The 17,185-nt window shown below is 40.3% G+C and overlaps 1 protein-coding gene across 1 annotated transcript in view; it reads right to left on the minus strand.

The window, feature by feature from the left end:
- The window catches only part of LOC143155806 (potassium voltage-gated channel subfamily KQT member 1-like), a 531,395-nt gene that overhangs the window by 478,096 nt on the left and 36,114 nt on the right, over positions 1-17,185 (minus strand). The window contains exon 3 of the mRNA XM_076328783.1: positions 588-714. Coding sequence (XP_076184898.1) covers positions 588-714 — 127 coding nt within the window. The remainder of the gene's footprint in view (positions 1-587; positions 715-17,185) is intronic.

A 17,185-nucleotide genomic window follows, 5' to 3' on the forward strand; every position in this document is an offset into this window, starting at 1 on the left:
AATCACAGGCTTAAAACAGAAACACTGATTTTATGGTCTACTATAATTTTGTCCGAACGTCACCTTTTATTAATCCCTCACTGTTCCACAGGTTCTGTTAGTCACCTCTCCCCCTAAACTCTCTCCTACTCCAGAGATGCTACCCACAATAGTCCTTCAAACATCTAAAACTGCTTTAGTACTACCCAGGGGAATATTTCCTGAGTTATACTTTGCATATTTCCATGTTTTCCAATTTATACTCACCTTTGTGTTTGCTTTCTACAGCAGACCTAAAGAAGGATTTTGTGTTCAAAATCTTGTCAATTTTCTCCAATTACCTAAGTAGATTTAGTAAAGATTTCTTCACTTTACAATTTTGCCTTTAAGCTGATGTCTGCCTGTGTCTCACAGCCATATTTTAAATGTTCAGTTCTAGCAATCCAAAAGAAGAAATAATTGCACAGGTTCACAAAGCAGATAAATGCTTGAGTAATAGACATAGCTCATATTTGAGCAATATGCATTATGGTCTCTGCAGTAGTTGACATCTTTACTTTAAAACGGATGATAATAGCAAAGTTAAGGAAAAAAAGTTTAAATCTTACCGATAACTGATATTGGCTTTCTGGCAAACCGTATTCTTCCCTGGAAACCAACATACTTACTCCTGCAGCCTGCAGACCACAATCGGACCACATATTCAGCACCAAAAAACACAACCAGAATTATTTCCTATCAGAATTAAAAGGACAAAATATCAGTTTTTTTCATTAAAAGACAAACTACAGTTTGCACATCTAATTTATTCCTATGACTAATACAAATAAGCTTGTTGAGATGAAAGATGCAATAAAAAGGATTGTGCCAATCTGTTCACTTTTTATGCATATGCCAGCCAGTACGTAAAAGGGAGATATAATCTGTTCATGAATGTGATCTGCATGAATAAAAGGATGATTTAAGCTCCATTCCATCAGTATATCTTAAGGAAAAACACAATATTCTTCTTTTCTTAAAATTTTTAAGAATAAGGAATGGAGGGAGGCTACAAGCATATCATTCCTAAAACTAACAAGTATATGAAACATTTCTAGATCATGAAACAGAATTTATAAATATAAAACCAGAAAGTGTAATGTCAACTTTTGTATGTTCAAAATAGAATCACAGAATCATAGAACATCTCAAGTTGGAAGGGACACATAAGGATCATCAAGTCCAACTCCCTGCTCCTCACAGGACTACCTAAAACTAAACCATATGACTAAGAGCATTGTCCAGATGCTCCTTGAAGTCTGTCAGGCTTGGTGCTCCCTGGGGAGCCCGTTCCAGTGACCGACCACCCTCTCAGTGAAGAACCTTTTCCTCATGTCCAATCTCAACTTCCCCTGATGCAGCTTCGTTCCATTTCCTCGTGTCCTATCGCTGCTCACCAGAGAGAGATCAGCACCTCCTGTTCCACTGCCCCTCTTGAGGATACTGTAGACTGCAATGAGGTCACCCCTCAGCCTTCTCTTCTCCAAGCTGAAGAAACCAAATTACCTCAGCCGCTCCTCGTAAGTCTTGCCCTCGAGGCCTTTCACCATCTTGGTCACCCTCCTCTGGACACATTGTAATAGTCTGATGTCCTTCTTATATTGAGGCAACCTAAACTGCTCGAGGTGGGGCCGCACCAGTGCAGTGTAGAGTGGGACAATCACCTCCCTCAACTGGCTAGCTATGCTGATGGTTGATATACCCCAGGACACAGTTGGCCCTTTTGGCTGCCAGGGCACACTGTTGACTCATATTCAACTTGCCATCAACCCAAACCCCCAGATCTCTTTCTGCGGGGCTGCTCTCCAGCCTCTTGTACCCCAATTTGTATGTATAACCAGGATTGCCCTGTCCCAGGTGGAGAATCCAGCACTAGCTCTTGTTAAATTTCATACAGTTGGTGATCGCCCAGCTCTCTAGTCTATCCAGATCTCTCTGTAAGGACCCTCTCCCCTCAAAGGAGTCCACAGCTCCTCCTAGTTTAGTATCATTGGCAAACTTACTTAATGTACATTCGATTCCTGCGTCCAGATCATTTATAAAAACATTAAAGAGCACTGGCCCTAAAACTGAGCCCTGGGGAACTCCCACTGGTGACTGGCCGCCAGCCTGATGTAACCCCCATTTACTATAACCCTTTGAGCCTGACCCATCAGCCAATTGCTCACCCAACCTATTATGAACTTGTCTAGCTGTGTGCTGGACAGCTTATCCAGAAGGATACTATGAGAGACAGTATCAAAAGCTTTGCTAAAATCCAGAACCACCACAACTACTGACTTCCCTTGGTCAACTATGGGTGACCTTGTCATAAAAGGAAATTAAGTTGGTTAAGCAGGACTTTCCCCTCGTGAACCCATGCTAGCTATGACCAATGACTGCGTTGTCTCTCAAGTGTTTTTCGGTAACTCCCAGAATAACCTTCTCCATAATTTTACCAGGCACTGAAGTGAGACTGACAGGCCTGTAGTTACCAGGGTCTTCCTTCTTACCTTTCTTGAAAATTGCAACAACATTTGCTGGCTTCCAGTCGACTGAGACCTCTTCAGACGCCCAAGACCATTGAAAAATAATGGAGAGAGGTCCTGCGATGACATCGGCCAGCTCTTTCAGTACTCTGGGATGAATCCCATCAGGCCTCATAGATTTATGCGCATTCAGCTGAAGCAGCAAGTCTTGAACAAGTTCAGGGTTGGCTGGGAGTTTTTCATCCCCCCAGTCACGATCTTCCAACACAGGGCTCAGGGGTTCCCAGGGCCCATCATCGGTGTTGAAGACAGAGGTGAAGGCCACATTAAATGTCTCCACTTTGTCTACATCCCTATTTGTGAGGTGACCGACCTCATCAAGCAACAGCCCAATGCTATCTCTGATTCTCCTTTTGCTATTAACATATTTAAAAAAGCTCTTTTGTTGTCCTTCACAGTGTTGGCCAGCTTGAATTCTAATGGAGCTCTGGCCACAAGAATTTTCTCCCTACTGTGGCAAACAGCATCTCTGTAGTCCTCCCGTGTCGCCTGTCCTTGCTTCCAATGTCCATACACTTTCCTTTTCCACCTAAGTTCTAGAAGATCCCTGCTCAGCCAAGCCAGCCTTCTGTCCCACTTGCTTAACTTCCGACACTTTGGAATTGCCTGCTCCTGTGCTCTTAAGAGATGGCTCTTCAAAAGTGACCAGCATTCATGGATCCCAATACCTTCAAAAGCAGATTCCCAGGGGACCTTACTAACCAGCTCCTTCAGCAGCCCGAAGTCTGTTCTCCCCATATCTAGGATCGAAGTTTTGCTGGCAGTTTTTCTCCTATCACTAACTTTTGAAACTCAACTACTTTGTGTTCACTGTGACCAAGACAGCCACCGATCACCACTTCGCCCACAAGTCCCTCTCCGTTTACAAAAAACAAAGCTAGGAGGGCACATTTCCTAGTCAGCTACCTGCACCAAGAATTTATCTTATCTTCAACATGCTTCAGAAATTTCCTTGACCTGTTTGTGTCCACTGTATGATATTCCCAGTCGATGTCTGGGAAGTTAAAATCACAAGGGCAGCTGATCTACAGATATCCCTTAATTTCTTGTAGAATAATTCATTGATGTCATCATCCTGGCTGGGTGGTCAATAGTAGACTTCCACAGCAACACCCGCTTTATTTGCTTTCCCCTTCATCCTTACCCAGAGGCTCTCAACTGTGTCATCACCAACTGCAAGCGGCATACAATCCAACCCCTCCCTTACATACATCACCACCCCGCACCTCGCCTGCCCTGCCTATCCCTCCTGAAGATCCTATAACCGTCCATGATGACACCCCAGTCACACAACTCATCCCACCACGTTTCGCTTATGCCAATGATGTTGTAGCTCTGGGACTGGGCCAAAGCTTCTAGGTCCTCCTGTTTATTCCTCATGCTGCGCACATTAGTATGCACACCTTTCAAATGTGTTCCAGTGTACTCAGCACATTGTGGAGCAGACTGAAGGACCTCGCTAGCACACCGTCCCTCAAACATTGGCGTGCCACCCCCAGGCTTATCTCTACCAAGCCTGGTTTTATCCCTTTCCCCCTTCAAATCTAGCTTAAAGCTCTTTCGATGAGCCCTGCTAACTCCTGTGTAAAGATCGTTTTCCCCCTTTGAGACAGGTGTACGCCATCTATTGCCAGCAAGCCTGGTGTTGTGTAGACAGACCCATGATCAAAAAACCCAAAATTTTGCCAGTGACACCAGACTCAAAGCCAGGTATCGATCTGGTGGCTCTTCCTGTTTCTTCCTTCATCATTCCCTGCAACTGGAAGGATAGAGGAGAACAATACTTGTGCTCCTGATCTCTTAACCAGTCGTCCCAGGGCCCTGAAGTGTCTCTTGATAGCCCTTGGACTTCTCGTTGCAACTTCATCGTTGCCTACATGAAAAATCAATAATGGATAATAATCTGAGGGCTGTACCAGGGAAGGAAGCTTTCTCTTCACATCTTTAACCCAGGCTCCAGGGAGGCAGCAGACTTCCCTAAGAAGTGGGTCCGGTCTGCATATTGGGCACACCCTGCAGCCTGACACTTGGGTGGCAGCATGTTCCCATCGGAGCTCTGTGTGGGAAGCTGCATCAGTCGTGGCAGGTGCAGAGTTTAGAGAGGACACAGTCTTCTGCCAGGTGGGTACCATTGCTCCCCAGTTGAGCCAGCAGAGCTACAGCACCCTTCCTGCATGCAAACTGCCGCGCCATGCCCTGTTTGCCCGCCCTGGTCGCTAGTGCTCCCTAGGGGTTTCTTTCGGGGCGGGGGGGGGGGAATGACACGACAGACACGGCTCAGCGCTGCCCAGGTCCCATCAGCCACTGTCACACGAGCTGCGGGCTCCTGGCAGGTCTCTTGGCTCCCCCTGAGGTTCCCCTGGTTCAGGACCCCTGCTGTGCACCACGCTAGAGCGCTCTGCTGCAGATTGTGCCAGTACCGGAGCTGCTTGCCTCGGCGACTGACGCAAGCAGTATATATACAGTATATAAAATAAATGAATGATCTATATTTTAATATTGCTTCCCTCTATAGCACTATATTGTAAAGCACTCGTGCATAACCAAGGATCAGTATACTTTGAGATACTTCTAAAGAAAGCAGATTAGTAAAGATCATAACATGGACAGATTTGTTGAGATCTTTGTTCCTTCCTTCCTTGTTTTCCTCCGCCATTGCAATATGCTAGCACAACCAAAATACAGCTTCTAGGCTTTGTTCCAACCCAAACTGTATCCAGTAACTCAGTCACCAAACACCTACTACATAAATTACAGCTTTGGAAAATATTTGTATTTTAACTTAAACATGCTTGCAATCTGCACCTGGGGAATTCTAAAGCACCCAAATAGTGAACACACTTAAATCACAATTTTCACTGAATAACAATACCAACATGTCTTTAAAACTGACATTCGAATGGTTGAAAAGAGAACAAAATATTTCAAAGCTGAAAAACAGATAAGAAAAACTCTACACTAATATGCAAAACTTCACATTAATTTTGATTTTTAACAAAGTTAGGTTAACATTTCTGTATTCACTTCTACCTCCTTGTTTTGCCTGGAATGAGAACCAAGAAAATATGTACAGTCTTCCTCTGTTTTCATGGCACCTTCAGCCTGACTAAAACCAAGGATTAGTAGAAAGCTAAGGAAGTCTACAGCACAGTTTCAAGGAAGAAGCACAAGAAAATACACAGCAAATTAGCTCCACAAGTTTGATTTTTTTAATTAACGTATTATCTAGAGCTTCTACAAGTAATGCTTCTAAGTTTGTGCTCTGTCGGAAATCTAAATGCAAACATTTATTCAAACATAATAGTCAAAACAAAATTCAAGAACAATCTTCAAAGGAAAACAATTCTTGCATTTCAGGAATCTCGCAAAATGCTCTCTCACTTATTAAATTGTCTATATTTTTAGCAGGTTCCTGGTATCATCACTCAGTACCATTTGTTTTCAAGTCTCTTATTAAAGATCTCTTATTTCCACCAAAGGAAGCAGAACACTGTCTATATGGACCTAATAGACCTGCTGGAGGAATAGCACTGAAGCTTTGCAGTAGACCATGAAGTCATGAACACTTCTTTCTGTAATTAGGCAGAAAGCTAGTACCAAAGCTTGAGCTGAAGGAGCATTTCTAAAGCAAACACTTCCACATCCTTATCTGCAGACTAAAATGGCTCAGATCCACCTCAGAAATACATGTGTTCGCAGTCTTAGAGGAAGAAACACAATTGGAAAGCATAGCTTATATGATTTTGTCGACAATGTTGGTAACTTGCCCTTTGACAAGGGAAGATATCCATAGCAATTCAATTGAAACCAAACGTGCCATCCCACTGCATCAAAGGCATGCTTCTGCCACTCAGTAGCAGTTTATTCAATGTCAGTCCTAACAGACAACACTGATGGCAGTGGAAGAATCATTTCTACAGAAACTGCATATTAGAATCACTGGGTCAGTTAGGTAAAAAAATGCGTAGAAAGGAGACAAGCAGATAGGTGCTGAGGAAGCAAAAATTTCTTAGATTTAGGTTACTCCTTGATGATCCTCTGAGGATACTTTTAAAAGCTGAAATTAAAACTATATCTGGCCTAAGGGTATTTTATTCTCAAGGCAAATTCCAGAACCTATGATTTTATTTCAGCTACCAACAAGAAGCCATCTTGGTTAAGTCCAGGAAACGCTGCTGAAGTCAACAAGGTTGCACAGTCTATGGAAAGGAAAAATAAATTGTTGACAGGAAGGAGGAAGAAGGAGGAACCTACATATTTAATAAATTTGAAATTAATTACTGATCTCAGTTCATTTTGTCCTGGACAGGTGTCCACATTACCAAAACCACAGCAATTAACACATTTGTTGGCAGACTCAGACAGGCCAAAGACCAAAAGAGCATGGAAACTGGACAAATATCACAGCTCTATAGGTGGTCCCTCCAGGAAAAAAAAAAAAAAAAAAAAAAAAAAAGAAGGAGGAAGATTATGAAACTTACACTGTTGTTTTGTATACTTCTAATGAAAGATAGAAGACATCCATTTCCAGGGCTGTCAAGGCTGATCAAGCTTCACCCCACTAAATTCACCTTCAAAAAAGCCCTAACCTGCCTGCTTTTCCTCCTATACACATAAACACTTTTCAGAACCTTAAATTTATTGCCTCATATTTACCTTCTGGTAAAGAAAAAAAAACTCAGCAATTTTCTGAAAAGTCAGAAAAAATGCTTTTCTCACCGAAATGGCAACAAAAGATGGTGAGGAGTTGTTGTGGGCAAAACATGAACTGGAAAAAATCTGCAAAAAAAGTCTGCAAATTAAATAGTATGCCAAATATGCTCCTGATGATTGACCTCCATCTGTATATCAGTTTGAGATCTTTCTCCAGCTTTCTGAAATTCTCCAGAACCCTTGCTTTCAAAATGGGATTATGCTCACAAGGATCCCACAACACATTTTTATTTAGGCTCCCAGCAGTATTTTTTCCCCTTCTCCTGCAAGTAGTGAAGGATGAAATACATGATGGAGGATTCTCAGCAGATTTCATAAACCTGGAAAGCCATTTGGCATCAACAGAAAGCCAGGGATGAACTCCTCTAATGAAATCAAAACCAAAAATAACAAGTAGGAACAAACCATTACCTCAAAAAATAAAAGCCACACCAGGCTTGATCAAAATAGAGCTAATAAATACCCTTGGCTACTCTATCTAGCAATCAGCTTTGAGTCAGCCTTCCATTTTTTTCAGCAACCCTTCTCTGAACTCCTATGAGGAAAGAAAGGGAAAGCAAAGCTGCATATCCTTTGAACAGAACAGCTGCCATAAACTGCCAGGACATTTGCCACGACCCATTGAAGGATCACGAGACAGGTGTGGAAAAACACAGAGCACCGCCCTTTGTCTGGGGCACTGAACCTGCTCCCGAGGCACAGCCAGAGGCACACTGTATTGACAAATGTACCAGTGGAGAGGGTCTTCAGGCAGCGCTGCAACTCAAATTATCTCCCAGGAATTAGAGCAGAGAGTAAGGAAACAACAGCACAGACCAGATTCTTCACACTCACATGTTAGCCTCCTCCTGTTTTGTTAGTGGTAAAGGATACTCTTGGCAATTTGAATTGCCACAGTAATACTAGGGAAAGCATTTAACATGCAGTAACTGCCTATCCACTGTAAAGAACTGACATATAATATAACTACAGATTTTAAACTGGGCTTGTACTATCTAATATCTCTGCTAAAGTCAGTAGCAGCGTTCCATTATTCTGTGCTTGTCCCTGTTGTCTGAGGAAAAAAAAACAAAACACACACCTATAATGTTCTTTGCCCAGTCAGGTGGAAGCCCTTAAACTAATTTCATCTTTGTATTTTTTTCTTTTTCTTAAGTCCAGCCACTGCATAAGTCAGTCTTTTCCCCCAAAAAAATAAATTATAAAATAATACATAATCATGTTTATGCTATTCTTAGTGTAACTCCATTTTATTAATTTTATGAAGAATATTAAAAAAACAAGCTTAAAGTGAATGCAAAGTATATGCACGCAAATAACTTCCATCCGTATCTAATTCAAATCAGCCAAATAAGAAACTCTTGTGGAAAAGCCATCAACTTTTACCCAAGAATGTCACTGATGACCAAATAAAAAAATGCTCACATTAGCACAGAAAATCAACATTTTATACAGGAGCGTGTGTAAATGAAATATACAGCCTGGAATTTACAATATGTTCCAGTACCGTTATGGATAACGGTGCGGGGGAAGCAGGAGAAGGGAAGGAGGTCGGCTGGAGTGATTAAAGTGCACACATGAAAAAGACGAGTATTTTCTCAGCTGCAGCTGTGTTTTAGGTGGAGAGCACACACAAGGCTCTCTTCACTTTTTTTATTGGAATATTTAGGTGCTCGGGTAAAAGGAGGAAGTGGGATGGCTAAATGAATAGTGTGTGCTCACGAAGATTCAATCAAGGAATGGCAGCTCAGAACAATGAAGCCTCAGAAGCAGGCATAGAGGTTTAATAGTCCAAATGTTTGCACACGTGTACTTATGTCCAAAATTTAATCTGATAACCTGTCTTCAAGGTTTTCCAGTCCTTAGAGTTGAAAATGTCAATTTAGTAACTTGTTTAGCTTAATAGTTACTCAAATGCTATGAAAACCTACTGATACTGAAAATACTTACTTCCTACCATCATGCTTGCTCTTATAAAGATGACAGACATCATATGTGAAAGTATAATATCCGATATACAGAAGAAAAGATGCCAAACGCTGCTAAGTGCCCTATGGTGTCATTAGCTTATTCAGACTTACATCTCTTAGATGAAACCAATGCACTTAATGTTTAAAAGTCTGTAGTTTGGATACAAATAGATTTGTTTAAAAAGTGTTTCCATGCACGCCTGATAAATATGCTGAATTTGCTGACTTCACACCAGGAATATCTTTATCTTTCAGTTTATCGACAATTGCTATTTCCTGTACAGAATGAAGTTGCATGCTAATGACGGGAGCACATGGTGCTCTAGTCACATTACCTGTGACAACTACCATTCAAGTGAGTTGGGTGAGTCGGAGAGGAAGATTTACTTTTTAATTCTATTTAGGCAGGCAACAATTTTTCTACAAAGAAAATTAACTACAGTCCCTATTATTTTTGAGCAGGACTTTTTTCTAGAATTGCTTAATTCAGAAAGATACCGCTAAGGCAAACACAATCAAATAATGAATCAAGAAGATTCAAGAAGTTAGTGCCTGAAGTTCTTCATTTCTCTATAGATCCGCCAGTACCCCACAGGAGCCTACCAGTTCCCCAACAGCATGTCTTGAAGTGTGACCTGAAGGGACCACCTCTGGTAGGAGGGGAAGGATTTAGCTTTGCTACTGGAGTGGAATCTATCCAATGTGAATATCCACTTCGGAATTGTAAATAATCATATCCATGTTTCTTAACCTTTTGATTTGGGAGGGTCTCCAAATTTCAAGGAGAGGAATTGGAAAAATCCTGCATGTACCTCTCCACCTTCCTCTCACTCCCAAGTAAGAAATGTTTCTCTAGTCTCTTGGGCCACATTCTGAAATCACTTTGCACAGAAAACTCTATCGAGCTAGAGTAAGAAGTGAGTAAAATTCAACTAAGGGCATTATGAGTTGGCCCTTTGTTAATTCATCTCAGCCATACTTACTGCACAATGATGTCTATTTTAGACAGTTGAAAAGCACACAGCAATCATCCAACAGAACATGTTCTGTACTGCATTAGGGCAACCCACAAGGTAATATAACCCACAAGAATAATTGTATTATAATTCACATCGAGAAGCTTGACAGTTACATTTGATTCCAGAAAGACTATGGCAACTCAGCAAGATCACTTAGCAGACAACTTAAGCCTATGGAATGTGTTGAAAGACTAGTGGACTCAATTTTTTCCTAATATGTTTAACGTATGAAACAATATTCCATATCTATTTTAATAATGTTTTATATTGTAATAATATAATATTCCTGATCTATTTTTTCATCTTCCCACAGACCAACAAGAAGCTCAGAAAGAAACAGGGATTCTCCCTCTTGTTTTCTTTCTTACAGGTTTACAAGGAATAGAAGAACAGAGCAAAGCTTTTGAGTCATGTGGTTATTTTTATTCAGATGTATTCTACACTAACATAGTCTGACTCTTTCATAGTATAAAAAACATAGTGTATTTTTCTACTGAAGCAGTTTACCTGTCAGTGCCTTTAAGGGATTGGACACCTCATTAACAACTACTGTTACACAGGCAATATACACTACACAAATATCACAAAATGCCACTAAATATTATGGGACCTACTCTGCATGCCATAATCTGTAAGAAATCCATTATCATCTGTAAGAAATGATCTGGTGAGGCCAGCAGGAGGAGTACCTGTGAACTTCATGTATTAGACTATCAACATATCACTTTATTAAACAGACCTGGAGAAGGCCCTAAGTGCTAATGCCATGCGGCGAAGCACAGATTTAGAGTTATAAATTGGCACAAAAACAGGAAATGGATAAAAATGCCAACATTTTTACTTTCTAATGCTGATTGCTTTGATGGGATGGAGAAAATGCCCTCAAACTTATTAAAATACATACACTTCACCATAAATTATAGAGAAGACTAAATTAAGCTTATATTCCATGCAGCCTTGCTTCTACTCTGCTAACAGATTAAAGATGACACAGAATTTTATGACATGACTACACAGCTTAAATGGGAGAAGGGACAAAAGCAGAGACAAAAATAAAGGAATGGGAGAGTTCCTCCAATGTAGACAGGAAGAGTGTGTCCTCTTTTAAAAACACACACTTTGAAAATGGTGTCATCAACTCACTACTTTCAAAAAAGAAAAGCCATCCTGAGGTCCAGTTCAGAAACAGAGCAGTTAAATACACACATGCCTTAGCTGGCTTAAGTAAGCCAAGTATAACTTGGTACTCTGAAGTTTGCTCACTCCGAGAAGCCTAGCTTATATATACAGCAGGAGGATGTGTTCATGTCATATGATGCAGAAGAAATCATTACATAAAGCCAAAACTGAGCAGTGACTTCAGGAAAGACACAGAACAATATGACCCATCTGCAGCCTGGAACTCTTTCATGAGATCCTCCCCTTAAGCCCCGATTCCTAAATACAGCCAGAGCATGAGCCTCTCTCCCGAAAAGCTTAAGCAGCAGCTGATGTGGGAGCTCCTAATCTTACATCTCAGCCTTTTTGCCAACAGAATTTGCAAACAGAGGGATGTTAATAAAAGCTACATGCTAAATGTAGTCACTACATGAGGATTGCTAGCAACCCAAGCAATGTGAGAGGGCAGTGAAGGCCTACAATAGAGACAACAAGTGAGAACCCTGAAAACAGAGTCTTTAAGGGTATTGTGTACCCTCTAGTACTGTACCACTATGAACTACAGGTGTTAATGTGTTTGGAAGATATGCTGTTGCTTTTTCCAGCAAAGAAACACGTCAGAGGAAAGCGAATGCGTAAAGTCTGTCTCCCAAAGGAAGAGGTACCACGGGAGCTGAGCTCATCTAGAAAAACCACTGAAATCCAGGATCCAGCCCTGCTGAAACAGGGAAGGTGATCCCAGCTGAAACACTAAGACTATCCACCTTGTTTGTGGCTCTGCTGCAGAAAGCTTCTGGAACAGCACATGCTCTTTAAAGTCTTATCCCATAAGCCTGAGAAAACTACAGTAGGAAACCACCCATCAGGAGAATATGACTAGAATCTAGTGACCCCTGGTGAAAGCAAAAGAAAAGACTCAGAAGCGCTTTACCTATTTTAATATATAATAGTTTTGTAACAAAGTCTTCTTTTTTTGCATTGAAAACAGACCACTATCAGAGACACAATGCTGAAATAACTAAGCTTTTGGTCCAATCCAGTATATCAATTCCTATGCAGTTTTGCCGTTACCACGTAGCCTGAAAATGTTGCAGTGATTTCACATTTGGATTATGTGGTCTGAACTGGAAAGCACATTAAGATAAACAGTATTTCCTATCCCTCCTTCATTCCAATTGCAATGACCACGACATTAAATACATCATGGCATACAAGTAGAAATTAAATTAACAAAGTTGAATCAATATGCTTTATAGAAAAAACATTCTATTTTCTCAAAGTCAAGAACACTCTTGGTACTCTTGGTATTCTTAAATTAAAAAAGTAATTAACATCAAGATATTGAAACAGTGAAAAACTTCCCCTTCACCTACAACACTGTCATTATAAAAATTGATGATTTATTGTGTTCTGTTACTCATAGTGTGTAAAAACCTCATGTGTATGAGAAAAGTAATATTTTGTTCTTGTTTTTAGAACAGCACAATTAGTGAAATTACTCCCATGACCTAAGAAACTTTCTTTTTGCAAGGTCTTTTACAATAAAAAAATAAAAATCTGTCTTTTGTAAACTACCATGGTGACCTCTCCTGGTAGAAAAATATATGACCTCTAACCATGAAAACAATCAGATTAATCCTCAAAGGAAGAATTACACCTGGCCCATTTTATAGTTTGTTTTTTAATGCCATATTCTTAAAGATCTAGATGCCATTTACAAATCAAAACTGACACACAAACTACTAGATCATTAAGAAAACATTACAGCCTCCTGCTGTATAGGCAAAAGCCTATATCAAAGGCTTCGGCAACTTTTTAAAAATAATTTTTCAATAGAATAATCTTAGAGTAAGATAAAATTATAACTGTATAGATTAGGGAATTAAAATTTGAGACAAAGTGGAAAGATAAAAAGTTACCTAAAAGTGACAGAATGAATGAAGCCTGAAAAAACAGATGGACATAAGCATGTGAAGGGTTTTATGCCTTTCTGGCATAATTTTAAATAAAACCAATATTTTCCATGGGAACTTTAAGTAAAAATACTCCTAAACACTTTTTTATTTTTAATCTCAGTCACTTAGCTACTGTGATCTTGGACTCAGACAACTTCAAGGTTTGCCTATGGTCATGCAAAAAGTCCGTGCTAACACATCAGCAACTCTTTGAGAATAGCTCAAGACATTCTTTGCTTTTAACAACCACCCAACAATACTAACTAGTGAAAATATATAAATTTGTTGTATAACATGCACACACCTGAAAGAAAGCTTTATACATCAGGAAGCAGACATGTCCATGTAAGTTTGATGACCTCCCAGAGAAGAAAGTGGCTGAAGAAGAAGCATAACTTTAAACACTACAGTAAATAAGATTTTAGAGGATCATTCTTAGAACAAGGAGTATAAAAGGAAGACTTACATACAATTTACAAATATTGAAAGTCAAAAAGAACAGTTAAGCAAGCAGAATTTTTGTAATGAAAGACATCATAAGCAATCAGCACCGATTTGATTGATCTGTGAAACTCACAGGGAAAATTTCAACAAGTGCAAGCAAAAAGAAGTAAAGTGGTTAGAACTCTGAGAAATATGGTCAATGGAAATAGAGTTGACCTGTGACAGCAATCCAAGGTAATGATAAAAGTGCATATATTTATTTTAAGAACAAGTAGGTTAAAACCAACTCTAGTATTTAAAGACTAACTTTTTCTTCTTTTAATTATTTATTAATTATTTAACCATCTGTAAATATATCAGTGAAGATCTGAAGTGTGAAATTACTTCAAGCAGGTAGGGTTTCCAATTAAAAAGAAACAATACTATGCCTGTTCTCTTAATTTCTCAGAATATGCATTTTGAAAGAATTTTATGTTAAAAAAAGAATAACAAGCAACAGGTAAGAATGATGGAACAAGACGACAGCTGTCAGTTTTTGCCTTCTTCAGGATGAACACTTCAAAAGCCAGGTTTGTGTCAGAAAAGTGCATGCGGATGCAGCTCTGCAGATTAGGCAGGAATCACAAACTCATTCTACACTCAGTCACACGGTATTTAAGAAGCACTTATGAAAACCATTGGGAAGGTAGCAGATAAACACAAGTGATAATTAGGAGTCAATTCTATCAAAGACAGAAAGTGAACAGTGTTGACTCAAGATTAAGTATTGACTGCAGGAAATCCCATAATCACTGTTCTTGACTTGTATTTGGAAGAAGCTATTAAAAAGGCAAGTGAACCCTGACAAGTATCTCCATGAGCGCCAAAAGTGTCTAGAGAGTAATTAAGTAGGGGGGGGGAAAAGAGACAGCTATTTAATAGGTTTTTTCTTCCCTGTTTTTACTGAAACTATTAATCTATTTTTTAAAAGGAATTTTAAACTAGTTCCAAAATTCTGATGCTCATATGCCTGTTGGGAACAGGCTTTACCATGTAGTCCACAAAAAGGCAAGAAAGCCACATTCTCTCCCCTACCCTCAAATTGTTACTCTTAGAACATATCATACACCCTGGTTACCCACCTGCTGGTACTCAGGCATGGCATGATAATTTGTGAGGCTGTATCTCAAGTTCATAAACACCATCCTGGGCAGGATTATTTCAGAAACCTGTTTTTAGAATACAATAGAGTAAGTTCTCTCTTTTCAGCAGTCCCAGCTACAGAACTGCCCATAGTCATCCCTCACACTGCTCTTCTGGCTAAGTATGCTGCTCAGTTTTACCCATTTGTTCTGATGATTGAAATGGAGGATTTCTTAAGAGTGTACCTGCTCCAATATTTAGGGCATGAGATACTGGAAGAAATGCACAGGGACATCAGACAGGGGACTTAAAAGAGGCATGACAGACTTCTCCCAGAAATCAGATGTTAAGCACTTAGTGCACCAAATCAGATCTGACAACAGGCCACTAAAGGTGACATCATGGTGAAAGTTTGTCACAGACCACGTGATCAGGATAAGAAGGCAGACAAAGTCTTCTTTAAACAACTCAAGAAAGTTACTAGATCATGCCCTGGTTCTTAGAGGACTTTAATTCAGCTAGCACCTGTTCGAAGAGCAACACAGTAAGATGCAAGCAATCTGAGAAATTTCTGGAGTGTTTCAGGAGTAACTTTTAGATACAGGTATTGAGTTGGCAATTGGGAATGAAACACAGCTGGATCTGCTGTTCAGATATACAAGGAAAAATTAGTTGGGGATATAATAATCAATGACAATGCCTTGGATGTAGCATCCAAGAAATAATGTAATTCAAGCTCCTGAATGCAGTACAGACCCTACACTTCAGGAGAGCAAACTTCCAGTTATTCAGGGAACTGATAGGTGGGATCCCATGGGAGACAGCTCTGAAGGGTCAACAAGCTCAGGATAGCTAGCAGGTCTTTAAAGACAACCTCCTCCACATGCCAGGAAGTGATGAAAGCTAACAACAGGAGAACAAGGGAAGTGATTATCGCCCTTTACTTAGCACTCATTAGATTGCACCTAGAATACTGCACCTGTTTTATTCTACCACTACAAGAAAGACTTTGATAAACCAGAGCAAGTTCCGCGTAGGGCCATCAAGGTTGTCAGGGTGTTGGACCACATGCCCTATGAGGAGAGGCTGAGGGAACTGGACTTGTTCAGCCTGGAGAAATGAATGCATGGGGGACCTCTGAGCTGCCTCTCAATACATACAAGGAAGTTATTGAGAAGATGGAGCCATGTTCTTAACAGCAGTGCATGGCAGGAAGATGAAAGAAAACAGACCACGGCAGAAGGATGAAAGACAACAAACTAGAATTGAAACAAGGGAGGTTCATACTGGGTATAAGGAAAACCTTCTTCACCATGAGGGATGGTCAGGCATTGGAACAGGCTGCCCTGAAAAGCTACACAGTCTCCATCCTGGGAGGTTTTCAAGACCCGATGGGGTAATGCCCTGAGCAACCTGGTCTGATCTCATCCCTGACCCTGTTTTGAGCAGGAGGTTGCACTAGAGACCTCCTGAGGTCCCCTCCAACATGAATTATTCTCTGACTGTATGAAATAAAGAAACCACCAAGGCACATGGTTCCAGAGTTCTGTGTGATCCAGCATTTGCATACTATGACAAGTGGAGATGCTATTCCCTCCCATTACGCGATCTGTAACTAGAGTGGCCTCAATTATTTTGGAAAACCCTATTTGCCCTTCCTGCTTGGAAAATTCCAACGTCTGCAGGAGCTGAAGAGAGGGGCAGGCAGTGCACGTTTAGAAGGCAGATAGTAATGTAGTATGGCCTTAAGTGTTGCAAACACTTTATTCACAACTGTGGCCTGTTCCATTGTGCTTGTTTCCCCAGACATTGTACAAGAACTTCCTCATGCAACAGATCCTAAATACTGATGAATAGACAAGTGAAAAAGCTCCCAACAGTACAGATCCAGGACCAAGGAAAGCAGGGGAAACTAGAGATTCCTTTTCATACCACACTACATGTAGCAATCTGAATAAAAAAACCTGCAAGTGCATGTAAGCTTTGTGGATTCTGAAATAACATATACATTGTTGTTCTATCTAGGAGTCTTGTGATCCATTTTAAACACTATTTGAAACTCTAAGCTTCTCTCTGCAAGTATAAAAAAAATTCAGGAGGAATTATGTTCTTCACTATCTATTCTGTTGGTGTTTATCAGCATGATTCATTGTACCAATGCCACTGTCACTGCCCTCATTTGCTGGCTTGCTAAATAGTCAGAGGAGAAAAAAAAAACAACCAGGAATTAACAAAGATCATACAATGTATGCATATGG

Source organism: Aptenodytes patagonicus, chromosome 1 (assembly GCF_965638725.1).
Source record: "Aptenodytes patagonicus chromosome 1, bAptPat1.pri.cur, whole genome shotgun sequence".
Taxonomy (NCBI): Eukaryota; Metazoa; Chordata; class Aves; order Sphenisciformes; family Spheniscidae; genus Aptenodytes; species Aptenodytes patagonicus.